Below are 27981 nucleotides of genomic sequence, written 5' to 3'. Positions count from 1 at the left end.
AATGCCACTTACCCAAGAACAGCAAGGGATGCCTGTCAGTCGGGATAAAGCTAGGATTTCATACCACAGCCAGGAAGTGAAAAAGGATCCAAACTCAGTAGACTTATGATCTAGTTCAAACACACAATCCAGGTTTTATAATAAATACCAAAGCAATGTTTCTGTGCAAAATTCAGAGAAGACAACGGTAATACCTGTGCCAGGCAAATTACCAACCCTTGGAAATGCAGCAGTGGAGTAGCAGAGTAATCTAGCTAATACCAAGACGGGAAAATTCAGCTGTTCTTTGCAACTAACCCCCAGTACCAGAAACCAAATATCAGGACCAAAAAACAAACTTCAAAGAGGGATAAAAGCAGGCAAGGATGTCCTCTGACTACCCCAAATTCTTGAAAACTTCTTATGCTGCCAAAGAAAATGAACCTGAGGCAAAGCCTACAATTTCTCCAGAGCCTTTGTATCTGGAAGAAGGAATAAACAGAGCATCAACCAGGAAAACTCTCAAACATGGAAACACGAGCTCACAGACATATCCCTCAGTTCAAGGGTATGAAGGAAAGGAAAGTAGGTGCTGCAGACTTTGCAACAAAATACAAAACTAGAGGACATGCAATGTGGGCAACATAAAACACAATTGCGACTGAAACAGAAAACAATAACAAAGCAATAGCTTCCTGGAGAATTTCCATTCCTAGGAGAGTACACCATTTTGCTAAAGTGAAGAGCTGAGGAGTGATCATGTCAATGGTTCCATGCTCCTAAATCTGAACCTGTGACCAGGCAAAGACTTGGGGTTCCTTCAGCTGCTGTCTGAAAGATACAACACAGTTAGGGGTCTTTACATCATGGCCATGACTGGTTATTTTCAAGTACAAATTTTCTTTAAGCAGTTTTGTTGTGTACATGCTATTTTTTTCTGGGTTTTGAGTTGATCTCTGATCCCCAAGTTCCCCTTGCCTTGTAAGGAGAGCCAGATTCTGTTTTTGGCTTCTGGTAGGCAAGAGTGAGTTTCAGAGGTCTGATGTATCTTTCTAATTAGATTTCTTTGAACACTTTGTGACCACTTTATTATACTGTATGAGTAAATGGGTTACTTGTCAAAGAGCAGTTGTTATAATTAGACATTATAGTTATATTTATATAAGACTTGCATTTATCTGTGTTAAATGTACAAGTTATTAAATTTATAGTTGGATCTACTATCTCTATTTATATCTGTAACATTTAATGTGCCTTGTTCCCTTTGGGAATTCTGCCTAATTATATATGGTGGGTCATGAAGAATTTTTCTCCAGATTTCAAATGCTGTAAATTGTTAGCTTGACATAATCACTTAACGTAGTGACTAAATTATACCATATTCTGCATGTGCTGGAGTGAAAACTTGAAAATTCTCTTCATGATTCATTTACCACAAAGTTAAAAAAGTAATGGTAGTTATTTATATATAATACTGCTGCTTTTCCCAAAAATTAACTTCCCTGTGATGGGATCACACCTCAAAATGGTCTTCAGACTGTCCATTGCAAATGCTAACATTCTTGCAGGACATTTCTTGTACGTGCTCATCCACTTGCCCATTGTAGGATGCTGCTCGTCTTCCTGTCACTTTAATATCCTCATAATTTTTTATTTTCTTTGATATTCTATTATCCAGCATCCACATAACACATTCTTCAAATACCTCATTTGAAATGCATAAGTTTTTATATCTTCTATTTTTAAACATAAAATCTGCCAAGGCAAGATTGCAATCATAAAAATTGTCATAATGGAAGAATAGAAAATATGGTAAAGTAAAATGAAAGTGATAAATAAAATGGCAATACATCTGAAGGATAGTACAGTACAAAGTTCTGGAAAACAGCAGTTACTAAACGAGTTAAAGTGTCAATTTATAGGGAAAGATTAGTAAATAATTATATAATTTATTTGACTATTGTACCTCTTTTGAGACTGTTTCTATTAGTCTGATGTGCTGGAATATAATATTTTAGTTATTAAATATCTTTTGCCTTTCATGCTGCTTCATATATAAATTCATCATATTTATATGCTAGTGATACATATATTCAGATTAAGTGCTTTTAATAAATATAATAACATTGCATATGTACACTTGTCTGTACATATACTAATGCAGTACTGTACATGTATTTATTGAAAGTCTCTGGTGTTTGGTTAGGCGGGCTGGAGTAGGCTTTGTATGTATTGGTGAAGCCAAAGTACACACTGTATATTTGTCTCACACAGAACGGGCTGTATTTTTAATACACGATGAAACTATTGTTTTTTTAAGCTTGAGTTGTATAATTTTTGTAAGGAACTTTCATAATAAGCCTCTTGCCTTTTATTAGGAACTTACAGAATTGCTAATGACATAGAGGGTCCAATAGGGAATTCTGTTTCCAAGAAGCACTGTAGATAGAGTAAAAGTGTGGATTAGGGTTCTAGTGCAGGAGCCTGCTCTTCAAAACCTTGTGTGAATGCTTTGTAGATACCTGTAAATGTATTTAATTATTATCCAGTATTTAGTACTTGAATCATGTACCACTCTTAACTATTGAAATTTTGTACCATAAATTAATTTGAGTGAAACTTTAAAAGAATGGAGTCAATGAGTTTTCTACTGTATTCATATAAATGTGATGCAAGCAAATCATGACTAATAGATAATAAGCTATTGCTAATTTATGCTTCTGAAAGCAGAATCTTGAAATGTCCAGCCTCTTTTTATCTTCAAATCTGTGAAGACATAATTTCACAGACTATTTTTATAACTTTATAATGCCTATAATAGCAGTTTATTTATTTTGTCTGTAAAAATGAATTACCTAATAGCAAATTATTATGCCATGTGATTAAGTAGAATTATAAAATGCAAATGTTTTGGCTTCAAAATAAGCACCAGGAAATGGTTTAGTTTGTTATCATTTGTAGGGAGAGTGAAGTGTGTGTAATTACACACTTAAGTAATTTACCATTCATTTATTCTGTGCTTTACTATCCTTATTTGAACTAAGTTTGAAATGCTCATTGTAAATCCCTTCACCAAAAGATGTACTGTAATGAAGCCTTTACCCAGTTATGTCAGCTATGAATTTGTAGGAGAGAGAGAGAGAGAGAGAGGTAAGTTAGTGGTGGTTGCAGTTTTGTAATGTGGCTCTTCTCTACTTCACTTTACAGCAAAATTCTATTTAGACTAAATTGTTCATGAATTTATCTCTCTTATAAGATACTTGTACAGAACTGTCATTACTGTTCTCATATAATTCTTTGGCTATCATTACTTTATTGTTGCATTGCAACATTTCTTAGATGCAGGTACAGGGGCCTCAATAGTATTTCAATATGATATGGAAGTGCCATAAAGAAGTCAGTCGAGTGACTTGTTGACACTTCTAGAAACTGCAGTTATAATTTTAAAGCAGTTAGCAAGCTTTTAAAAAAGAATAAAGATTAACTTGTTCTTTACATTCTTATCTTATTGGATTGTATAGTACAGTAGAAACCTGATTATGCCCTTTATATTATTATACTGTACACGCTCCAATTCTGTACTATAAAGTAATCGAGACCATTAAATATTTTGCATGATAAAATTTGGATTCTATGTGATTGAGCTGATGAGGAATCATCATTGCAATTTGTTTAAAAATTTATTAGCATTGTAAAAACTCTGATTTTAATCAGAAATTTCTTTAACTTATGCTTATACCTGTACTGCCGGGTAGTGGTATGAGTACAAAATATATTGTTGACCAGGATGGGATCCAGCGTTGTGAAGCATCTTCTTTAATATTTGTTGAATAAAATTACTGTTTTTAGACATTTCAGAAATGTATGAAAAGCGAATAAATATTGAATATTATAAGCTTTGTATAAATTTTTATACTAATAAAAAATACTTAAAAAATGGGTAATACAACTACTGCCTGTATCACAGCGTGGCAATAATGGCATAAAATGTGTGCCTACGTAACTGCATGTATGGTGAGTTAGAGCCTCATAGCTATTGTACCTGGTGCATTTATTCTGCCCAAAGTTTAATGACTGTCATACTTGCTCTCAGAGTTGGGAATTGAGGTGGCTAACATGACATCTGCTTTAAGTACATTATATTTCATTACGAGTATTTTCTAACATCCCTTTTGTTAATTTGTTGTTTTCTGTTTCTTGCTGTCAATGCTTTAACTGGAAAAGACTTGCCTTGTTAATCTATTCTCTTTGGTATGTATCTGATAATCAATGATCATATCACCTCTAGCTTTTTTTTCTTTTAGTGTCATTAGAGTGAGTTCACTTAGTTTGTCCTTATTGCTCAACACACTTTATTTTTGACACTAGTCTCATAGCTTTGACTTTTGTCACTTTTTTGTCTTGTGCTTGACAAGTTGAAGATTTCTTGCTTGCATTGCCTATTCTGATACTGGCCTGGTATAAGCTGTATATAATATTCAAAATGAATCCTTCATTAGGTTTCTAAATGCTTTCCATATGATTGTCAATTCTACGCTACCAATGTTAGTCTATTAATAAGATTTCTGGTGTTAAGCATTTTATGCGATATCTTCAATGAGGATATCTTCAATTTTATTCTTTATTATGTACCCCATACCCATCCCGTGGGTGCCATTGGGTTTTGTCACATTTATTTTATTTACAGTAGTTATATTTACAGCAAAATTTATGTGAAATATTGGCAAGACCTTACTGTTTCAGTCTTAAACTTAAAATTCTTGTAAAAGAAAAAAATGCAAAAATGCATTTTCATGAATCTTGAAATTTTTTTGACTGGTATCTTCCCAGACATTACCAGGTTCATTACCAGGAGAGAGAGAGCGAGATGATATAGATATATATATATATATATATATATATATATATATATATATATATATATATATATATATATATATTCATATATATATATATTCATATATATATATATTCATATAATGTCTTGGTCTCTCTCTCTCTTGAGAGAGAGAGAGAGAGAGACCGAGACCGAGACCAAGACCGACTGACCGACCCTCCCTTCTGCTCCTCATCTCCAGTATGACCCCTTCATCTTGTGACCCCCTTCCCCCCAGCCCCTCTCTCTCTCTCTCCCTCGCCTCTCCTTTATCTCCTCTCTAAAGTTACCTTTAGAGGATTTCGGGGCTAGAGTCCCCGTGGCCCAGTCTTCGGCCAGACCTCCATTTTGTTACACACCCCCAGGAAGCAGGTAACTATTTACTGCTAGGTAATGGGAGCATCAGGGTGAAAGAAACTCTGCCCATTTGTTTCCGCCTATATCGAACCCAGAACCTCAGGACTACGAATCCGAAGCACTGTCCACTCAACTGTCAGGCATCTATCTTGCTGGTACTACCTTCAAACACCCATTCTCTTGCCCCACTCCCATCCTGAGTCACTGCCTCCCACGTAGTCTATTCTGCCCAAAAACTCATACCTGCCTCTGCGCCTAGCACACCCTCTTTCTGACTCCCAACCCTCACTCTACCCCTCAGTCTTTCTATGCCTCTCAGACCATCCCTACCTCTCTGACCCACTATGCCCTTCAGACAACCCTAGCTGTCCAGACCCCATTTGCACCCCCAGCCCACTGGCTCCCAGTTCCCCTCAGCCTCTCATCCCCCCCCCCTCCCTATTCCTGGGCACTTCCAACCTCACAACCACTTATTGAAGATAGAACTGCATACATCTCTCACCAGCAGCACACACCGAGGGAGACAGGCAGTAGAATTCTATGAACTCTGTTATCAGAGTTTCTAAGAAAAGAGTTAAGGTTTGGTACACCAATGCTGATGGGTATAATAAATAAATAAATAAATAAATTTATAGTTGGTGAAAGAGAGTGAGTACCCCAGAAATGTCATCACTACTGCTGTAATGGAAGGGGTTGTAAGACCCTTCCAAACACTAACACCTCTCCTCCTCCCCTCCTCCTCACTGTCTTCCATATGCCAACAAGAGTTCTCATTCAAGGTAAGATATACATACAGTACTTTATTGTAGCTAGTACAAAATGAGTGTTATTCGGTATAAAATGTATTATTTTTAGGTAATATTTTTGGGGGTGTGGAATGGTTTAATTCAATTTACATTATTTCTTGTGGGGAAATTAATTTTGGTTAACAATTTTTTGGTTGAAGACGCATCTCTGGGAACGAATTACGATTGTAAACGAAGGTACCACTGTACTTTGAATGTATTTTTTTTATCTCAACAAATTACTTTTTGAATCTCAAATACAGTAGAGTGGTACCTCGTTTTTTTATTTAATCTGTTCCCAGAGAAGATTCAAAAACTGAAATGAATTTTCCCATAAGAAATAATGTAAATTTAATTAATCCGTTTCACACCTCCAAAAATATTAACTAAAAAATACATTTTATGCAGAATAATACTCTTTGGTACCTTACCCTTATTGATGACTCTTGTTGGGGGTATGGAAGACAGTGAGAAAGGGGGTAGGAGAGGAGAGGAGTTAGTGTTTGGAAGGGGAGTCCCCTTCCATTACAACAGCAGTAATGACATTTCTGGAGTGTACTCTCTCTTATGTTTTGTAGGCATACCACTAGGACCTGGTTGTGGCTCACTGCTTGCTTGTCTTACTAAGAATCTGTCTATAGACACTTCTTTCCCTTCGTTTTAACATTGTCTGTAGCGAGACATCACATTGTCTCACTATGAATGATCTCTTGTTTTTCCTCTATTATCATCCTTACAACTATTTTCTTAGGTTGAACTTTACCACTGACTTTCTTGGAGCCCATGGTGTGATATATAATAACTTTTATGTTCAGAAACTAAAAAAGCACAAAAACAATGAAATTCTTCACCAAAAATTCAAGCGCGGTCGTCACTACGTGGGAGACACTGGTAAACTGAAGTGCGCCATGTGCTCAGTTGGCCCATACGTGTATCGACAAACTTCAAGTATCGAGTCAAATTTTTAGAAGAAATTGAGCATGAGAATTGAAAAATTCGAAAACAAGAGCATTCGTAAACCAAGGTTCCATTGTACTGTATATGAAAAGTTTTTGAATATCTGAGAAATCTTTAGGCAATCTGGACATTGTTATTTATACCCTGATTTTCTGAAAAATGATTTTCCTTTGTTAATTATTTAAAAATTTAGGTTAGCCCACACTATATGATGATAAAACAACTTTTTGATGAAACAACTTTCGACAAATGGTATGCATTTTTATTCTAGCTTTTGAAACGCACTTATAATTCAGTCACACTAATTCACAATACAGTAATTCAAAGCCACAAATAATAATAAGTTGGACTGCCTCCATAAGCCTTCCATTGTTTTACAGAGTGCTTATATATTTATTTTTGCATTATTGCAGCTCCAGAGCATTCTGCACTTCATTATGTACAGTACAGTACTATATATTTGTTGCTAGATAGTGGGAGAAATGTTTAGTAATTTTCAGGTAGGTGTTTTAATTGAAAGAGGAGTGAAAAATAAGTGGAGTTTTGGAGGTCTGAAATACAACTGTTATTCCACTAGATTTTATAAATTCCTTACAAGTTACGTTGTCTTCATATAAAGTCAACTCTCATCTTTGTGTTTCTCTACACATGTATTCCTTTAATATTATGTCGAGGAACATGAAGCTGTGAGAGTAGACTTTACTGAATTAGATTTACACAGTATTTTCCAGGAAATTGCAGCCCATAAATAAATCAGATTTTCACAATACAAATTATTTGTATTGTAAAATATTTTAGCATTGGGCACCTTGGTGATACTTTCCTCAGTTCCATGCTTTACCAAAAATATCTAGTCAATTTTATATTTTTATAATGCATTTTACATTTTTTAGAATATTAACTAGAGCCTAAAGGGTAAACCATGCAGGACACCCAGTAGGATGCTATGCTAGACCTAAAAAGTAAGGTCACAGCCTGGTAACACCCTGGGTTACATGGCTGTGAAGGGCAACCTTGGTGCACCATATGTACAAGCACCCAAACTGTCTGTGCGCCCCACTAGCCAATGCTTGCTCTCAACTTGGGACAAGATCGAGGGGGCCAAAAGACCCCTGACTCACCCAAGGTTAGACCCACCCCATACAGAATGAGCCCTTAAGAGCAAACTCCTGAAAACACCAAAGAAGAAAACTCGGTCAATGCTAGAGAACCCTCTGGGAAGGTATCACTGAGCAGCTACAAGCACTCTAAAAGCCAGGCCCACACAACTTCAAAACAATGCATAACACAAGGCCACAAAGGACAAAGTCCAAGAAAGGCCAGCACTTAGCTGAAAAGCACTGGGGCCAGCAATGATTGGCTGACGATCAGACAGCCCTACGTCAGATGTGTTAACATGCTGCCTCAGTGAACAAACCAGATTTACTTTAGCCAGTTGACAGTGAGAGCTAACTCAACCCACAAATGAGTGCATGCTTGTTTTGCGAGAAAATCGATTGTTGGGGAGTTCATTCCACTGGTTGTGAGGCTTAGGTCTCTTTGAACCCAGTAGTTGTCTGTATTGGTTCACTGAATTTCTGGGTGCCTTTTCTGGTGAGGTGGCAGTATGTCACCTGCTCCCTACGCCTCTATGAGGGGCAGCCAGGTTCTGGCTCTGGTACCTAGTGAGCTGAATTAAACTCCACAGCTGGTGCAATCTAGTAGTTGGGAGCCATCTCAACAAGATGAAATTGGCATTTCATTACATTCAATGCTGGTTTTTAAGGTAATGCTGTTATGATCATTTAGACATACTATACAAATATACTGTGTGTGTATGTATAAACACACACATACATAAATTATACAAACACACATATTTAGCCATAAATGCATGTATTTTTATTTTATAATATACATATCCATATCCTGTATAAATAGGCTGGATTTATGTATGGATGCAGTAGCATATAGTTGCAGCTTTGTTTTGAGTGATTGATGTATGTCCATGAATGTGTGTTTGTAACGTGAGTTTTAATATATATATATATATAATCATATTTTATATTCTATATTTAAAAGTGGTATTCTGCATTGCTCAAGAGTTACATGAATATAGTCTGTCAAATTTAACTCATGGAATCTGATTGAAGATTAACACCTGTGGGAAATGCAGTAATTTAAAATTTTGTTTTTATTTTTGCCTTAAAAGGAAAGGCAAACAGGATTTCAATAAATGTTAATACAGTAATTTTGCTCCTAACATTAACATAATGTTTAGAGGATCAGCTTTGTCATTTTATAGTAGGGCATTAATTTATAAATTAAGGAACAATGATGTTTTCATCTAGGAGGTGAAGAAAACATATTATTTATCAAAAGGAGAACCCAGTCAAATGATTTTTAATTTGGAGTAATATGCAAGAAATATTTGCATATTACTCTCAAATAACTTTCAGTAATTAAGTTATTTAAATTCTTCTAAAATTTACACGTTATATACTGTAATAAGTAATAAATTTTATAATTTTATAAAAGTAAAGATGTTAATAGATAAAGACTTTACATAGTGTTTTGAGTACAGTATTCTTGAATTATTGCGAAGCTTAGTTCAATTGACCTACCCGTTGATTTTAACAATTTACCAATCTCCTATGTTTGCATAATGGCTAGGGCAGTATATTGTCTGTTTCGTCATGCCCCAGCCATCGTGATAACATAGGAGATTACACAGAGAAATCACATTATCATGATATATCAAGGAGACCACAGGAGCCGTGATGAGGATTTGAACCTGTGCGCTGGATATTCCCAGATGCACGCTCTAAACTACTTCACCATGACATGGTCAAAAGAATTGCAACCTGGAGTACTACTGCACCCTCGTGGGTTCCCAAGGCATCACTGAAGCCAAACGACGGTTTCACACAATTCCCCCAGTCACTCTGGCTCTGTCATCCAGTAATTCTACCTCTTATGTTCCTTGTGTGACACTCTCGTTTGGCTTCAGTGAAGCCTCGGGAATCCTTGAGGGGTGCAGTAGTACCTCGGGTTGCAATTCTTTTGACCATGTCATGGCATAGTCATCTAGAGTGTGCATCTAGGAATACCCAGTGCATAGGTTCAAATCCTCATCACTGCTCCTGTGGATTTTCTTATAGGAAATTGATGGCCCTTACGTGAGGTGCACCACAGGAACTTGTGATCATTTGAATTCTGCCTTTGATAATGTAACAAGGGTTAACAAAATGCATCTCTTGGCATCAGGCCAAATAAAAATTGAAAAATGAACTTTGGAGAGTTAATTTTTCAACTTCCTTTTCATTCGAAGAAACGATAAGAAAAATAGACGATTCGGGCTGGAGTCAATGATCTCACCCTTTATCATATTCAGTAACATGTCTTCAAGAAAGACTGCTATCAAATGTACTGTATATATAATATATATATACAGTACTGTATAATATAATGAGTGAGAAAGCTTGAATGGTCCCCTAGCCAGTAAATCGCTAAGAACTATGACCCGACCAGGATTCAAACCTGCATTACCAGGGCTCACCCCACTGGTGTACACAATACTAGTGATTGCCTATTGCTGGCAGAGTAGTATCAGTACTGTACTGTGTATGCCAGCGAGGTGAGTCCTTGTAATGCAGGTTCAAATCCTGGTCAGGTCATTAATGGAGGTTCTTGGAGTTCTTAGTTGATTTATTGGCTAGGGGACCATTCAGGCTTTCTCAGTCTAAAGGAAATATACACACTGAAAATTATACGACAACATTCCTTTCACAATGCACAGTTTGCTGGTAATCTTTCCCATTGATTAGTACACTGATGACAGAAGAAACACATTTACATTGTTAGTCTGTTGCTTCTAAGGTGGGCATGTGGTTTCTCTCTTGATTAGTTTGTCACTTGCACAAATGGCTAATTAGAATAATGTCACAATTCTGAAGTGATAACTAGATCATCTTGAATATAGATGTGGTGGTGTAACTTGACATTTAACTTGACATTGGAGAATGTTGCGAGCTGGTCACTACTAGTTGATCGTACTAGCTGGATCATGCACATCAGGCAAAGGCAGACTCCTGGTACATAATGGCTGTGGCAGGCTTCCTTCAGACCCAACAAGCAGTCAGGTCTATGAGTGGACTAATAAAACGCAGGCACCAGTGCCTGACCCAATCCCGTAGGCTTATACATGTCGACTAGACCCATGATGTCATGAATACATTGTGCTTTACATCCGCAAGTGTTGGAAAACCAGAGACTGGTCCTTTTATCTCCCCTCTTTCTTACTGCTGGCTGGGAACTATGACCTTACAGCTCTCTTGAGGTGGTTGACTCTTGGCCTTAGCTTATAAGATAATAATGTTTAATTTGTTCTAATTAATCAGAGACTGAACAATGACCTTTGTGGTGGTATTGGCCTGCTGGCAATATGGGCTGGAATTTCCAGCATGACCCAACAAGGTAGACCTCATTCCATAATTAAAGATTTTAGGTCAGTGCACTATGATAAAGTGCACACTTGCACTCTCAATCTGATTTCCTTACCATCATGGAGCCCCAATTTGCACAACTAAATTAGTTGTGGAAATCCATTTGCACACCAAGCTTTCTCCTTATTCCATAATTATTGTACTTTATTTTTGTCTGCATTCCCATTTAGAAGTTTTTTGTTCATATAAGTACATTAAAACAACTTTCAATGGATCCACATTTGTACCCATCATAATTTTCTTGAAGAATTTTGACATCTTTTATATAAAGATAGTGAATAATTTATTTCACAGCAGTTTATATATCTAGTACAGTATTCTTGAATTTCCTATTGACTCCTAATCATGTCAAAATTGAACAACAATTGGAACATACCACACAGTCATGGCATACTCTTCCATTGATATCAAAGCTAGATTACCATATTGCACTCTTTCAACTTGAGGCATGGTAACTGTGATATATGGTATAAATACTGCCCTGCATATAATTTACTACACTGTATCTAATTTGTTTTACATTGTACAAAAATAATTATAGTCTTCAGTGAAATCTGTGTTTCTTTTAATTTTTAAGCAACATTTTAGTTTGTGTGGAGCAGGGTGTATGTGCCAGAAAAGGAAAAGTAAAGACAAATATTTTTATTTGGGTTGTGGCTTGTGATGTACTGTAATGCACAAAAACCACTGAATATGCAGTACAAAACTTAATGGTAAAATTAAACTGAAGTATTTCATTACACCATTGTACTACTGTATTTGTGTGGTTAGGTTGGCCGTTTTTGTTGTAGCTCACTAATCGATAAGAGGCATCCATCATTCCTACATTGACTAACACCACCACCACCCCCTATGCATAGCCCATCGCCTCTGCACGCTCCAGTACCAATGGTGATCTGAGCAACTCAGCATCACCTGTCCCCCCTTCCTTCTCACCTCACACCCCCACACTCCTCCCTATCTACGCTCTTGAAGGCTCAACGGAAGATTTGGTGGATTTACAAGTGTATGGATTGCATCATACTAACAAAAGACTCAACAGGGTCAAGGTATGTTGTTAAGATGTGGAGTGAGCATGCTGGATGCTGCATTGTTTTCACATTTATGCACAACTAAGAAATACTATTTGCATGCCTTTAGTTTCTTTAAATTATTCTTGAAAATATCTGTAAATTAAATTATATTAAAAGCATGCAGCATTCTTTATAATTTATTTATGCATTTTCATTATATACTTGTAATCTTTTTGACTCACTTTTTTCTTAGCTTATGCTTTACAAGTACTGTAATGTAATTTTATATTATTGTATGCATTTTTATGACATCCAAGTCCATATCTTGGAAGCAGTACATGTGTAAGGGTTAATGACATATGAGTGATTAGTACACTCCCCCTTTCCTCTGACTCCTTTCCTGTCTTTTCCCCATTCTTGGATTGGGTGCCTGATAATCAGTCTTCCTGCAAGTGTTTGGCTTTGTTTTGGTGTGATCACATGTATTCTGTTTTTGTCACCTCATTTCCAGTTGCAAGCGTGTGCAGTAGCTGTTTTTGTCTAATCCGGAGTTGGTTTGATTTGTATCTCTTTCCTCCAGGTTGGTGTTTTCCCCCATTCTTCCTACCTGAGTTTTTCCAGCAGGGTATTCCTCCTTGATGGCCAGTTCAACCTTGCTTTTTGGGCCTTGGATCTTAAATGTCCATTTATGCATGTTCTCTGTAGTTCCGTCTCCTTCCAGAGTTCAGTCGGGTGCCATTCACTGGTGGTTCAGGCTTTTTCAACAATCTTCCCTTGTGGTCTTTCATGATCAGGTATTCGGGAGTCTGTTCTCTCACACCCTTTGGCTGATTCCTTTAAGTGTGGACCCTCTACCAGGTGGTTCTCTTGGAAGGGGTTCACTGCCTTGCAGTGCAGGTGCCGCACTCCATGACTGTAGTCGCCTTTGTTGCTTAATTCTAGCAAATCTTCTGCTTCCTTGTCTACCACAGTTTTCTTGGACACAGTGTTGGGTGGCTTGGCTTATTTTCCACTTTTCTGTCACAACTTCATCTATCATCAGTTTTGGCAGTCTTTGTCTTTTACATCCTGATTTTGGGTTGATCGACAGCTGCTGTCACCTCTTCCTCTGCTTGGGTAGACCCCTCTCGTTGTCTTTTGGTGTGGCCATTTCATCTCCACCTCTTCAGAAGTTGTCTTGGGGTTTTGTGCCTCTAGCAGGTTCTTCTCCTGGGCCCTCTTGGTATGATTTAGACTGCTGCATATTTCATCTTAGGTCTCACAAGGGTTGTGAACAATTTCTTTAATATTTTGCCATCTATGTACCTAAAAGCGATTCTAAAGTTGGAAAGCATAGCATAGGGTCCTCACACAATGCTTTTTATACGGTCCTCAGGTGAGTTTTCTATCCAGAACCGCCGCTAGCTCTTTCATTATCACAATTCTTTAAAGTTTTTCTCATAATTTATAGGTTGTGTGTGACCTATTTTCTCATATTTCACATTCCATAATGTGGCATTTATTCATGCTAAATTCAATTTGCTAAATGTCTTCCATTTCCTGCTTTTTGACATTCCAAATTATCTACAGGTATTTTTAATATAAAATATTCACATTTTCATATGCATATAGTAATTAGGGGAAAATTTGCATATACAATACCTTCTATTCATTTATACCCTGGTTGCATGGTTAGAAAATGTATCAATTGCCATATTGCTTTTCAGAAGAAAACTAGTGGTGTAGGTGATGTGACACTGGGGGAGTTCAGGAATGTTCTATGTACCCATCCTTAACCCGCATCACTAAAGCTTTTACCCCTCCCACAGTTCTAAAATGCCTTTTCCCTGAGCACTTTTCTTCTCACTCCCGCTCCGTTTCCGTCTTCACCGATGGGTCTAAGTCTGCGAACGGTGTAGGCTACTCTGTTGTTTTTCCTGATTGCACTTATATGTGTCGCTTACCTCCGGAGACTAGCATCTTCACAGCGGAACTTTATGCTATTCTCTATGCTCTTCGTCTCCTGCTTTCTCATTGTTGATCTTCCTTTGTAGTTGTTGTTGACTGTTGTAGTGCCCTCATGGCTCTCGGGTCCTTTAATCCGGTTCATCCAGTGGTTGTCGAGATCCAGCATTGGCTGTTTCTTATTCACAGTAAATTTAAATCGGTTGAGTTTTGTTGGGTTCCCAGCCATATTGGTGTCTCTTTAAATGAGCGTGCAGATGCTGCCGCCAGGGAAGCTGTGCACTCTTATCCCATCTCTCGTAAAGGTATTCCTTATTCTGATTTTTACCCGGTTATCCATTCCTTCATCCTTACCCATTGGCAGGCTTGTTGGTCTTCTGTTACTGGAAACAAACTGCGTACTCTTAAGAGTTGTGTGTCCTCATGGCCGTCCTCCTACCACCGTAACTGGCGATGGGAAACGGTTCTGGTGAGGTTGCGTATTGGCCATACTCGCTTAACTCATGGTCACTTGACAGAGCGCCGCCCTGCTCCTTATTGTCCAAATTGCATTGTCCCTCTTACAGTTGTGCATATCCTTGTTGAATGTCCTAACTTCTGGGACGAGCGTGTGTCTTGTTTTCCAACTGTCCCCCGCGGTCACTTGTCCCCTCGATAATATTCTTGGTGACTCAGATACTTTTGATATCGTTCGCCTTATGATTTTCTGTTCTCATACTGGCATCCTTGGTGATATTTAGCGCCTTCTGATTATCCTGCACATTTGATGGTGCTACATAGCCTTCCCGGTTTGGTGCCTTCTTTTGATAATTACTTACTCTATGTACCCATCACATTGCCTCAGTAGTTTCTCTTAATGCTTCAGGTGTTTGTGCAGAGGAGCATGCCCTATTTTTAAGTAACTGAAATATAGTGAAATCCTGTTTATTTAGCCTGGACCTTGTCTGCTCTATGCAGAGATTCATATAATTCAGTGTAATTTTTGTACAGAAAAAAATTGTAATGCAAATAATACAATATGTATTTTTGAGTATTGTATTTTTATAAAAAATCACATTAGAAAACATATACTGTATTATTATACTACTGTATATGCAATGTGTTTAATAAAAATAATTGGTTTAATTTTTTAATGTGTATTAGTACTTCAAATCTGGATTATTGAGAGTCCCTCTTTTATTAGGACACCTGATCTATTATAATCCAGTAATGAGCAACAACAAGCATATTTCATCCAATAAATCCAGGGGGTCCATTTACTGTAATTCAGTTGTAGATAATTTCTAGTTAATTGTATATACTGAATATATATCACTGAGTTTATAAAGTTCTTCTTTGCTTGGTACCTTATAACCACATGCCAGTCATACATCTACTATACGGATATTGAACTGTTATTGTTGCTGGTATTTAATTTTGATCTCATTTATACCTCTGCCTCTGTGTAGTTTTCGAGACCCCACCTTCTGGGATATGACTTGTGTTTGATTTTGTGTCTCCACTTACTGAATTTTTATAATACAGAGCTTTTCATTGAAACTGGACATTATAACTGACAGCCATTTTGAGAAATACTTGAATTAGCTTATATTTACTAAATGTAGCACACATGTTCTCTAGTACCAAATAAATTGCTAGATAATCATATGAAATTGCAGACACTATATATTTATTGTAAGTAGTTAAACAAATTTCTTCACATTTTTTACATTTTTACATTGGGGTCACATTGCATACTAGATAAATGTTTTGCATTGAGCCCATTAGGTGCAACATTCAATGGTATCTTATTTTCTTGTGGCTCCCTTTCATACGTGATCATGATTATTGCAGTAATTTAAACAAATTTAACCTCGTGATATATAGATATTAAGCCACAATATTGTGACTTAAATAAAATGGCTAAAAATTTTACACCCAACCCACAAACCTGAAAATATAAGAATAGTCTAGGACAGACGGAAATGTAGTCAGTTCTTTTATCTTCAAATTTGTGGATTGGGTATCTGTCTGGTGATATATTTTGAAACTAATTGTATATTAGATTTTTGTTGTGCATTAATTTTTGGCCAATATCTTAATAAAACATGAGCCAAATTACTTCATATATAAGACACACATGCCTATGAACAACTTATACTCCAACTTATAAAGAATTTGAGATATGCAAACATTTAAGAACAAATTTAAATTTCCAAATATTAAGTTCCTTCATAGTGTACATGGTAATTAATACTGTAGTATTATATAAATGTTACATTTACTCTCCGGCTTACACTGTACTGAAGAGCCCAGTCTCAGTGATGATTAAAGGCAGTAAAGACAATTTTTAAAGGTTTCACTGTAAACTCATGAATACTGTGTTTTCTTATGCCTCTTTTTAAAATTATATATACGTGTACATTGGATTTAAAGATTGTTGATTGATTTAAAGTATTGTAAATTAAATGTGGAAAAAACAAGTGCATTAAAGTGTATAGATGGTCTATGATTATTTGATCAATTCAGAATATTACTTTAAACATTCTCTTTATGCAGATTGAAGAAACCACAAATGAAGGCCCTAAAAAGATATCATTAAAAGATCGAATGAAGTTCTTTGAAGATGAAATGAAGAGGGATAAGATTGGACCCCCTAAAGGTAAGTCTAGATATTATATTTTAAATATCAAAGCACATTTAAGTAGTTCATTGCTTAGTTAAATGTTACATGTATTTTAGATGCTTCAAGCAGCCTTGATACTATTGTTGTTGCATTTTAGATTGACAGTAATGTATACTGTGGTCATAACGTGTGAACTGGAAACATGGTGTGCAAGTTGCTTTGTATGGCTCCATGAGGATGAATGCTTCTCAGCAGAGTGTGACAAGTCAGTCCTAAAATTGGTGCATTGGTGAATTTATAAATCAATCTTTGGTTGTGTTAAAGAAAAATATAAATTTGGATGAAAAGTGTCAAAATAAGGACCTAAAAATTACAAGACAGCAACAAGGGGTATTAGAAGCATCAAGAGTATCAGAATTTCACTAAGTTATGAAACTGCTGCTAAATTATTTAAAGATCAAAAAGATGGGTAAATTTTGAAAAATTGGTTTGGTGTTGGGCTTAGTGCCTATCAACCTCTGAAGAGTTATTAAGGCAACCACAAGTGGGTACTGACCAACTAACAAGAATGCTTTAATATTGATCGTAGTCCAGAACTCATTATTATCAGAAATCCCCCCCCCTCTTTTATCTAACTTGATGCTTCTAGTGTTGTCTCCATCACATGTGATGAACACAATGAAACGTGTCACATAGGTCATCACTTCTGTTGTCACTTTTGTTGCCTCTAATCATTGATGTGCAGTTTGGTGGGACTTCACTCATATAGCCCTTGGACTGTTGGCACTGCCAGTCTTTTAATCTATTTGGGCATTCTCATCTAGGTGTACTAATCTAGATGCGCTAGTGAAGTCGAGCTCCTAATCCCACGTGTATGCACATATGAATGTTTGTGTGTGTGTATATATCAATCCTGCATGTGTGTATATATGTATTCATGTATTTTGTATGTATATATGTGTTTATGTATTGTATATGTGTACAGTATATATGTATTCATGTATTGTATATGTGTACAGTATATATGTATTCATGTATTGTATGTGTATTCATGTATTGTATATGTATTTGAGCACGCGCACACACAGTAAACCCACACATCAAAGATGTTGAAAGGTGGTGGTGATGCGATCCATTCTTGACCATTATCAAGTCAAATTTGGTAGTGGTGAAACATCACTACCTTATAACATTTTGCAACATGCGGATGCGGTGTTTATCATTACCACCCCTAATATTGTGATCATTTAAATATTTGCACATATCAGCCATATAGTCATTATTAATCGAAGAGTAATAACTGCTTATGTGATATAATTGTAACCTTGTATATTATTTGCTTACAAATGTCATATTAACCCATTACAAGTGCACTTCACCCATCTAAATTTTTGTATTGTGTATTTTTTTTTAAGTTCCTGCATGATTGTACATTGTTGATTTTGCATGACTTTGTTACAGAGAACAAGAAGTTCTCTTTCCTGAGCCAAGACGAAGTCGCCAATATGAAGGAAGATGAAGGTTGGTGTTCTAGTGTAAAAATAAGTAAATCATAGTTTATATGTGTGTGTGTGTATATTCTGTATCTATCTATCTATCTATCTATCTATCTATCTATCTATCTCTCACACACACACACACACACACACACACACACACACACACACACACACACACACACACACACATACATACATACATACATATATATACATACAGCATACATATACCAAAAGATCACAACACCGATCTTCAAAAAATTCAAATCAACCCCTTGAATGGAAAAGATATTTTCATCTGAGCATGCTTTTGGTAGTAATTCCCTTCATCAGAGATGAGAAAATACTAAGACACAAACAGGGAAGAAGGCAAAGTTACCTTCTTTCCTGTCAGTGTCTGTCAGGTTACGTTTGGGTGAAATATATATGGAATTGTGTGTGTGTGTGTGTGTGTGTGTTTAAAGTAAAGGGAGAGGTGAATATATTCAGTGTGTTAGTGATGGATCTTAATGGAAAGACTGAATGAAAGAATGGTGGGAAATGACAGTACAGTTGTGAAAGGATTTGAGGGGGTAAGTGTTAAGAATAGATTAAATGTATTTTGGTAAAAAGAATGAGGGAGTAGCTTTTCATATCAGAGATTGGAAATGAGTGTAAGACAGGCATAGAGATGTATATGTCAGCACATATGTTCCAGTGTGTAAGGAGAATATCAAAAGGAAATGAAAAGATACAGGTGTTATGGAATCAACTGAATGATAGTATGAAGAAGCTTCGAGACAGTAGGAAAGATATGTTTAGAATTCGAATACTAGAGCAGGAAGTAAATGCAGAGGACTTGTTGGAAGTGGGGTTTTGCCAGGAGTAAATTAGAATGGGAGATATTGTATCCTGGATATTTGTTTGACGAGAATTTTTGTTTTTTCTAATTACTTTTATGTATTTACATGTATAATAAAAATGAGAAAGCTCATTGGCCCTGCGCTATTTGTATTTAAACATTGTTCTTATTGCTATAATTAGATCGTCGAGTAGCAGGCATGACTGCAGAAGAACTGGCTAACCTCTCCCGTTTAGATGACGTGGAGGAAATGGCAGACGACTTGGCACATCAGTTTGGTGTGAATAGCGAATATGATCATCGAAAGTACAATGACTATGACCTTAAAGAAGGGCTTAAAGAAATAATTGAAGATGACAACTCAAAAAGGTAAATCAGAGTTTTTAAATTATTGTTGTGTACTTGTGCACAAAATATCACTTGAAAGATTTGGGCGAGTTTCAGAGAGTATATAATGAATACTGGTAGTTAAAAAATTTGTCTATAAACTGCACACTTCTAATGACTTTTTGTTAAAATTTTATACTATCTGCATTATCACACAGCAGAACTTGTCAAACTCTCTCCACCTGGTTATCCTGGTGATAGGAAAGACACTGGAAAATACTCAGTCTAATCCAACCCAGAGAGTTCTTTTCTATAAAATTCAGTCTTTCCAAGAGACTTTGCTTCACATGGGCTGTCAAGCAGCTGCCTAGCAAAAACTACCGAATGGACAAGAAGATCACATCCCCCACCAAGTGACAATCAGGTGGTTTGTCCTCAGGCTAAGAAAACCCCACTACCAAGAACAGAAAAGTAAGAGAGAAAATGGAGCAACCAGGTGTTCTGTTCAGAAAATTCATTTTTATATGTACTCAAAATCTAATTTGTGAGCTATCCCACATGTTGCTCCCTAAGGTAAGCAATGACAGACATCATTATTACAGAGCAATAGTAAGGCTCATCTGGGATGCAGAGTGGTGTGAACAGAACCTGCAGGAGAAGTGGCTGGAGTGATAGCAGCAACAGCATTACCAAGCACCTAACCTTATCAGAGAAAATGCTCATTATTATAAAATCCTGTCCAAGGTTACACACTGGAAGTGCAGATGAGGAACTTGAGGGATGAATTAAGAGGCAATCATGACAATCATATATATAGATATAACAAAACTGAAGTTCTAATTCAACATAAGACATGTAATGGACATAAATTCACTTGAACATGTACAGAGAAGGGTAATAAAATTACCCTTCTGTAATTAAAATTACAAGAATTAAATATGACACTTTTGAACACAGATTAATAAGGCTTAATTTAAATTCTCTAGGAAGACAAAAAGTGGGAGGTGACATAATTGAAGTACTGTACTGTATATAAATAGATAAAAGGATATAACTAAGAAAATATAAATAAGATTTTAAATATATGAACACAAATTAGGATACAAAACAATGGATAAATATATTGAAGAAGTTTAGATTCGGGAAAGACCCTGGTAAATACTGGTTTGGAAATAAGATTGTCGATTTATGAAACAAATTACCAGGTAACATATAAATGTTGGATCGATACAATGTTTGAAGTATAGGTTATGCATGTATATGAATGACGTTGGGTGGATATAAATACTGTAGGATATAAGTAGGAGCTGTCTCGTAAGGGCCAATAGGCCTTCTGCGGTCCTTTATCATATTTCTTTGTTCTTAACAACATCTTCAGTGTCAAAAATTTCCAGTGATCATGAGCCCTACAATAAATCTGATGATTTGCTATGCCACAAATTAACTGAAAAATACAGTAATTTGTGCCAAGAGGCGAGCAGATATGCACTAGCAAATGGGCAGCAACATCATAAACAATCAAGCTTGAAAGAGGTCTTAGCAAGATCAAAATCCACCTCTGACACAGGTCACACACACACAGGTGAAAATTATCCCATAACCAACAAGAGCATACCGGAAATAACAGGACTGGACACCATGGTTAAAAACACAAAATCACATGCTGGAGAGATACACACAACTGAGTCAGGCTCAAAGCCAGCTGGGAGCACAATAGGGCCTAAAATGTGGAGAAGTTGCACTACAAACATTTCTGAACTATCGGGCTAAACCGACCATCCTCAGAGCAAAGCTCGATGTGGAAGCTTGCCCACAGTAGATGTGTATTCAGCATACATCTACTGAAACCATACTACCAAAAATGGAAAAGGGTTAGTGTAGCAATGTAATCAAGAGAAAGAAAAAAATAACTTCTACACCCCTATTGATAGGCTTGAGAGTACGGGCATGATCAATGTGTGTGTAAAAGTCAAGCAATGAGTGGTAGGAAAGGTAAACCTGAAACAAAGATGAACCAGATAGCTATAGTAAAAAAAAAAAATGTAAATGACTGGGAACCATTCTGTGGAGTGAACATAAAAGCAATGGACCCTTCACAGCAGAGACTAGTCTCAGAAAATACCAGTTAGCTTAACTGAATCCAGCCTGCAGAGCTGGCTGAGAAGTGGGTAGATATCAAGCAACAATTGCTGACTCTTCTGAACGTTTGCTTTACTACTGTTGCTATTTGATGTCGGTCAGTGTAGCGAGTAATTAAGTAACCATTATTTTGTTTTTGGGGGGGGGGTATTAACTTTCCTGGTGATTGCAGTTATTTCCTGATAAGGGTGTTGAGTGATATAAGACTGTTTGTCCTATAATGATCAGTTGCATGTCCAGAAATATGACATATAGGTATGCTAATGTTTAGTCTAGCAGTTAAATCAAGTATAACCCCTGTTATACCTCGGTGAAGCTGAATACAAGATTTGATCTATTACCCAATTCTTTTAAGCCCTGCAAGAGGTCCTGTCTACTTTGTTACAGTCAAGCAAGGTTACTCTAAAATTTATTTTTAATAACAGTATTTCAATTTCAAGCAGCATGAATATACAATATTCATCTTAGTTTCACTTTCTTCAATCAGTATCATACTTGTATCTTATTTATAATTTAAGTTAATGTGATTGCTCTATTACAGATCAAACAATGAACCAGGCATAATTCGAACAGCAAAGGCAGAAAGAAGAGCACAGTCAAGGGAAGGTCAAGTGAAAGAGGAGGAGCAATTGTCCCCTGCAGACAAACGAAGAGTTGAAGCTGAGAAGAGAGCTGCCTGGAGACAAGCAAGACTTAAAAGTCTTGAGAATGTAAGGATTTTGAAGTAATAGAAGTTTATTGGAGTATTTATTCAAGACAGCTATGCCAGTAACCATGTTAATTATTTCTTGGTTTCCTAGAGCTTATACACTAGTATCCCAGAGCAAATACCATCTCACCAGTGATCTAAGACTGTCTCGTAGCCTACTGGGAGCATAGATCAGAATTCTACCACCCCATAGAGGTTGGGAAGTTAGGTGTCATGATGTACCACACACCAAGGGGGAAAAATAAGCATTGAAAGTGATGAAATGCCACTATCTGGTTGGTAATCCACTTCCTGGTTTCCCTGTGTAGCTCTTTAATCCTTCATACTCTGTTTTCAACAAATTGAGTACTCTAATAGTATTATTGTTTTACACAACCTTTTCATGATATATTAACCCTAATTTCCTTATGATCATTGTTACTTAATTTTCTCCCTATTTTGATGGTGTTTGCTGGTTTCTCCCTGTTGGCTAGCCTTAAGTCTAATATTGTACATTGTTTTCCTGTGTTAGTTTCATTATGTATTGTTTGAGAGATCATTCACCATTTAAAAAATTCTTTTGCTGCTACATTTCCTGTTTTATGAGTGCAGTTTATTCTACATAAATTTAAGTCAGGTGCAATTCAATCATTATTAGACCTAGATGCACTAAACATTTCTGCCCATATATGCCTTCCTTCCAGTGATGACATTTAATGGCCTATAAATAATTCTTGTCTTCCAATAAATTAGGCTGTAAATATTTTGATTTAATTATTTCCACAAATTTTTTTTATTAAGTAGATTTTATTCCATGTTTGACACTACATTTTAAGTACAGTACTCTCAAATTTATTTCTACTTCCTCTCCTCATCTGATGTACTACCTGCTTTTCAATATAATACATTTGGCACACCAAGAGTACAGGATTGTATCTTGCTCTGTCATTGTACACTTCAAAATTATTAATGTAATTTTGTTATCAACAGGATGCTTTGCAAGCCCAGTATGTCATAGAAAAATACAGCGAGCTGTCTGACACAACAAACGGTGAGAAAACATGAAGAGTTATTTTCCAACAGGTTATAAATAATAATTTCTTATTTATCATTAATTTCAGATCCTCAGAATTTGATGTACAGTAATTTTATTTATAATATAAGCTTGTATAATAAATGTTCTTTTGAGAAAATGGGTAAATTATTTTTTTACTTCTAATATCTATATTATCTAAAAAAATAATGTGTACAGTACTTGAGGCAGGAAGCCCAGTGCAACTTATTAGGAAAAGTTACACAAAGGTGTGTGTTAGTTATTTGTCATTTGCCATTCTTTCAAAACTAATTAAATACAACACTTGTGATGTTTAAAGGAATAAAAATTATCAGAATTTGTGTTTTTAATATGGATTACAAATAATACTTGCATTACAAAAACATCATCAAATTTTTCAGTGAAGGCTCTTACTAAAAGCTGGTAAATCATAAATAGTTAATTATGCTTATTTTATATGTTAAATTGTGAAGTGTGTATTAGAGTTGCTTATTTTTAGTGTATCTTTTCACTCCTCTCCAGAGTAGTTGCTAAATGAAGGTTTGTATAACATCGGTCCCTAATAGTTTGTTCATTAACAAATGGGAAGTACAGTATTAGTAATTCATATTGTTAAGGTAGAACACAAGCCAGGATCTAGGCAGTATGCTTGATTTTAATTGTGTATTTTTGTGCATGATCTTTGTGGTGTATAAATTGTTTATTTTCACACTCAGGTCTAATGTGGTGTAACTTTATCCTCTGTGATGCTGCCCGATATTAATTGTTATAACTGGGATATCTCCAGTAAGGGTTTATAGTGTTGTCTGCCTCTCTCTACACTAATTTCTCCCCATCTTCCTATATGGCCAACTGGAGCATCCCTTTCTTATGGGCTTATGCATATTCCTTTTAATGTGTTTAGTCACACTGGTTACTTTAATTAATATGTTTAGTAACACTGGGTAATGTTTTACAAAGTTGAAGAACTTGAAAATACAGTTGCTGAAGTATACCTTTAAAGTTTATCAGTCCTAAAAACATTTAGTATATTTGTTGAACCCAGAACTAAAGTAGGATGGCATACACAATACTTTTAAGATGTTCATTAAAGTATATTTTCTATGGCCATTTAGGACCTCAGAAATTATCTACTAGAAAAAACACAAAACACACTTTAGCTTGTAAATCCTGAACCATTTATTTATATATTCTTATTTAATACAATATTGCAGTGTGGGCAAATGCAATACAAACCATTTTTTTTTTTTTTTACCAAACTATTCTTTTCTCCACTGAAAACTGTTAACCATCACATACTCCAATGTTCTGGTATTGTGTTCTGATCCTCCTCTTCCTCCTCCTTCGATCATTTACCCTTCTTGCGTAACCTTTTTTCCCACAACTTGTCACTACCCATTATTGTCATAAGCCTCCACTACCAAAGAACAGAGAACCCCCACTTTATTTGTCTTACATGCATTTGTGTTTATTATAGTATAGAAGGCAAAATTATTTGTTTTACAAAATCATGTGCTTAGACTCTTACAAAATTTTAATTTAAAATTTGAATATTGAAGTTTGAGTTAACCACTGCACTGCGCAAAGCGCCTTTAGGCGCTCAGAGAGTTGTGCTTTTTGTTTTTTAATTTGGCTATATTTTAATGTTTTTTAATGTTTTCATTACTATTTGTGTTTTGAAATGGAAATATTTGACTTTGGAAACATTTTGACATTAAATTTACCTGAACATTTGTAAAAATAACAAAAATATGTCCTTGTCAATTGCACCAAGACGTTTTTGCCGAAAATAGGTGAGCAGTGCAAGGGTTAATGCAATTTACATCAATATTTCTAACATTGTGTTAAAGTATTGCAAGGTTGTTTACCTTCTTCCTTCTTTACAGCAATCACAAGTTTCTCTTCTTAACAGTAAGTTGTAGATCAACTTTGATCTTTCTGGCTAAACATCCAATGACAGGCCAGATTTGAATCCTTAACATCCAAATCACCATATCCTACAGATAACTTGTTTAGCAACATACTAACTACAAACAAAAACAATGTGATGACTCAAATTAAGTTTGGTTTAGGATAGGCAGAATTCTGTACGTTGACTGGAAGCAAATTTGTTGTAAATGTCTCATTAAGTGATGGCATTTTGACTTGGTATTAGCTGTGCACCTGAATGCTGTATTAACATACCCAAATAATTTTACATTTTTTATCATTTTTATATCATCATCATCCTAATCATTATGGCTAGTCATATATTTAGTGGCTGGAGATTTCAAACAGATTACAGTAAAGTCTTGAAATTTATAATAAAATAACTTAATCGTTAATAGTGATAGATTCCAGTTACAGTACTTAGATATGGTAAAATTAAGAACTTAAATGAAATACAGAGCACAAGATACAATCAGATCTCATAGAAGTAAAGCATGGCGCCTGACAGCTGGGTGGACAGCGCTTCGGATTCGTAGTCCTGAGGTTCCGGGTTCGATCCCCGGTGGAGGTGGAGACAAATGGGCAAAATTTTTCTTTCACCCTGATGCCCCTGTTACCTAGCAGTAAATAAGTACCTGGGAGTTAGACAGCTGCTACGGGCTGCTTCTTGGGGGTGTGTGTAACAAAAAAAAAAAGGAGGCCTGGTCGAGGACCGGGCCGTGGGGACGCTAAGTCCCCAAAGTCATCTCAAGATAACCTCAAGATGTATAGGATCTGGGAATAATGTCAGATGACCTAACATTTAGTGAGCTTACCAAAATATATATAACATCAGCCAGGAAAGTAAGTAATTATCAAAGGAAGGTCTCACACCGGGAAGGCTATGTAGCACCACCAAATGTGCGGAGTAATCAGAGGGCGCTAAATATCACCAAGAATGCCAATACAAGAACAGAAACGTATAAGGCAAATGATATCAAAAGTATCCGATTCAACAAGAATTCTATCAAAGGACAAATGACCGTGAGGGACGGTCGGAAAGCAAGACACGCGCTCATCCTGGAAGTCAGGATATTCAACAATGTGCTTGACCATAAGGGGAACAATGCAATTTGGACAATAAGGAGCAGGGTGGCGCTCCATTAAATGACCTTGAGTTAAACGTGTATGGCCAATGCGTAACCTAGCCAGAACTGTCTCCCACTGCCGGTTACGGTGGTAGACAGAAGGCCACAGGGACACAGGATTCTTAATAGTACGCAGGTTCTTACCAGTAACAGAAGACTAACAACCCTGCCAACGGGCAAGGATGGAGGAATGAATAACTGGATAAAAGTCGGAATAAGGAATACCTTTACGGGAGATGGGACAAGTGTGGATAGCTTCCTTAGCGGCAGCATCCGCACACTCATTTAAATTGACACCAACATGGCTGGGAACCCAGCAAAACTCTACCGACTTAAATTTACTGGAGATAAGAAACAGCCAATGTTGAATCTCGATGACCACCGGGTGGATCGGATTAAAGGACCCCAAAGCCATGAGGGTACTAAGAGAGTCAACTACCACCACAAAGGAGGGGTGACAACAAGAAAGCAGGAGACGAAGAGCATAGAGAATAGCATAAAGTTCTGCTGTGAAGATGCTAACCTCTGGAGGAAGGCGACACATATATGTGTGGTCAGAAAAATCAACAGAGTAGCCCACACCGTCCGCAGACTTAGACCCATCAGTGAAGATGAAAACGGAGTGGGAATGTGAAGAAAAGTGCTCAAGGAAAAGGCATTTCAGAACTGTAGGAGGGGTAAAAGCTTCAGTGATGCGGGTCAGGTAAGTACAAAATTTGGGAAGGGGGACCCTCCACGGGGGCAAGGACAGAACAATACGAGGAGAAACATTAGTAATATGAAATGAAAAAGAATCTTGTAAGCGAGACATGAAAGTGATAGGATAGATTATAAGACCCTTCAAAGCCATGAATCTCACCACAATGCTCTACTGTTCAAATCACATGGACTTTCTTGCCTTGAATATACTGCTTGGTACTTACTTTCCTGTTCTTCAGAAGAAAGAATTTTGAAATACTGGGAATACCGAGAACATACATGGCACACATAGGCACGCTAAAGCAACCAAACTAAAGGGACCATCTCAGAGCTCTCAATGAACTTTTTAGAAAGGAGACGAGTGGGGTATCACATAATGTGAACTGGAAGGCTAGGTTCCAAATTTGCACAGTAAAATAACAACATACTGGAGCAAAAGATATGGTAGGAAGTGTAGAATAGACCCAGTGAAGAGTAGAGGTGCCATAGGTACAATCAGAGAACACTGAACGTCAGGGGTCCATAGCTCTTCAGTATCATCACAACAAATATAACAAATATTGCTGGTACAAAAGTGGACGTGTTCAAGATAAAATTTAAGAAGTTCCTGCAAGACGTGCTGGACCAACTGGGTTATAGTGGATATGTGAGCTTGTGGGCACCTCCAAGCAACAGCCT

At 36.6% G+C, this 27981-nt stretch overlaps 1 protein-coding gene across 26 annotated transcripts in view; it reads left to right on the top strand.

The window, feature by feature from the left end:
- The window catches only part of LOC123756780 (scribble planar cell polarity protein), a 261733-nt gene that overhangs the window by 218856 nt on the left and 14896 nt on the right, over positions 1–27981 (top strand). For 19 of the 26 annotated variants that reach the window (XM_045740106.2, XM_069331884.1, XM_069331879.1 and 16 more), the window contains 6 exons: positions 12299–12487; positions 16934–17036; positions 18462–18521; positions 19523–19709; positions 22348–22516; positions 23485–23545. In XM_045740106.2, coding sequence (XP_045596062.2) covers positions 12299–12487; positions 16934–17036; positions 18462–18521; positions 19523–19709; positions 22348–22516; positions 23485–23545 — 769 coding nt within the window. The remainder of the gene's footprint in view (positions 1–12298; positions 12488–16933; positions 17037–18461; positions 18522–19522; positions 19710–22347; positions 22517–23484; positions 23546–27981) is intronic. The other 7 variants (XM_069331892.1, XM_069331890.1, XM_069331891.1 and 4 more) reach the window with 1 other exon arrangement.

The sequence above is a fragment of the Procambarus clarkii genome, chromosome 26 (assembly GCF_040958095.1).
Source record: "Procambarus clarkii isolate CNS0578487 chromosome 26, FALCON_Pclarkii_2.0, whole genome shotgun sequence".
Taxonomy (NCBI): Eukaryota; Metazoa; Arthropoda; class Malacostraca; order Decapoda; family Cambaridae; genus Procambarus; species Procambarus clarkii.
The sequence above is the reverse complement of the archived record's forward strand: the minus strand, read 5'-3'. Positions and strand labels throughout refer to the sequence as shown.